Source organism: Salvelinus sp. IW2-2015, linkage group LG4q.1:29 (genome assembly GCF_002910315.2).
Source record: "Salvelinus sp. IW2-2015 linkage group LG4q.1:29, ASM291031v2, whole genome shotgun sequence".
Classification (NCBI taxonomy): domain Eukaryota; kingdom Metazoa; phylum Chordata; class Actinopteri; order Salmoniformes; family Salmonidae; genus Salvelinus; species Salvelinus sp. IW2-2015.
The window spans coordinates 31,040,013-31,041,278 of NC_036842.1; the positions used below are offsets into that span (position 1 = coordinate 31,040,013).

At 43.7% G+C, this 1,266-nt stretch overlaps 1 protein-coding gene across 1 annotated transcript in view; it reads left to right on the forward strand.

The window, feature by feature from the left end:
- Positions 1–1,266, forward strand: part of LOC111960893 (collagen alpha-1(V) chain-like) — a 198,533-nt gene that overhangs the window by 146,823 nt on the left and 50,444 nt on the right. Inside the window, exons 28-29 of the mRNA XM_070442065.1 lie at positions 123–167; positions 606–659. Coding sequence (XP_070298166.1) covers positions 123–167; positions 606–659 — 99 coding nt within the window. The remainder of the gene's footprint in view (positions 1–122; positions 168–605; positions 660–1,266) is intronic.

A 1,266-nucleotide genomic window follows, 5' to 3' on the forward strand; every position in this document is an offset into this window, starting at 1 on the left:
TCTCTCTCTCTCTCTCGCTCTCTTACTCTCTCTCTTTCTCTCTCTCTCTTTCTCTCTCTCTTTCTCTCTCTCTCGCTCTCTCACTCTCTCTCTCTGTCTCTCTCTCTGTCTCTGTCTACCAGGGAGCCGACGGTGTACGAGGCCTGAAAGGAGGAAAGGGTGAAAAGGTAAGAAATTAGTGTGTCTGTGTGTGTGTGTGTGTGTGTGTGTGTGTCTGATCTCTCCCTATTGACAGTGGTCATATAACATGTGTCGGCCATATGTGGTGATGATGAAGATAGTGATGACGATGATGTTGATAATAAGGATGAAGATGATTGTGATGATGATGATGATGATAAGGACGATAGTATACGTTGCCATTGCCCATAAATATCAGGCTAGCCTACTACTATTTGGGAAAAAATAAGATCTAGAGTTTCTATGGCAACATGAACTGCCAAAAGCAATGTTACAGCTGTGTGTGTATGTGTGTGTGTGATGTGTGTATATGTGTTTGTGAATGCCTTTGTGAGGGCGGATATGGCTTTTCACTGCTCTCCAAAATGAATTACCACATTCTAAACACCTTTTCTTTCTCCCCCTCCTTTCTTTCTTTCACTCAGGGAGAAGATGGATTCCCTGGCTTCAAGGGAGATATGGGAATCAAGGGTGACAGGGTGAGACATTTATCTTTTGTTCGAGTTTTTTTCAAATGCCGTCAACCATATCTGGACGTACGTCTCAGAACACATTTATATCTAACACAGTATACGGAAATGTATTCCGTCATCTCTAAATTCAATCTGTCAGGGATTTAGTGTGCCTTTGATAGGCTTATGATGAAGGGTACAATAAAACCCAGTTTGACTTTGAAAAATGGGCAAAAGGGTCATGATTTTGGCCAGTGCGGAGTTGATCCTAAGTCCTCTGGTCCAATGGGAGGTGACCTTTACTTAAACTGGTCGATGGTTTTGATCCCCTACTGTCTGTCTGCCCCCCGCCCTGAAGTCATTATGGAATTATGGCCTGAAGTTATTGTGGAATTATGGGTAATGAGCAAACACTGACTGTAACTGTCTTTGTTGCCAGCTCTGGCAAGTGAGAGTTTCTGTGTTTGTGTGCGTACATGCGTTTGTGTGTCTTCCTCTCAATGAAACACTCTCCACCTTTCTCTCAAAGTCCCTCTTCATGCACCCTCCACCTTTCTCTCAATGTCCCTCTTCAAACACCCTCCACCTTTCTCTCAATGCCACTCTTCAAACACCCTCCACCTTTCTCTCAATG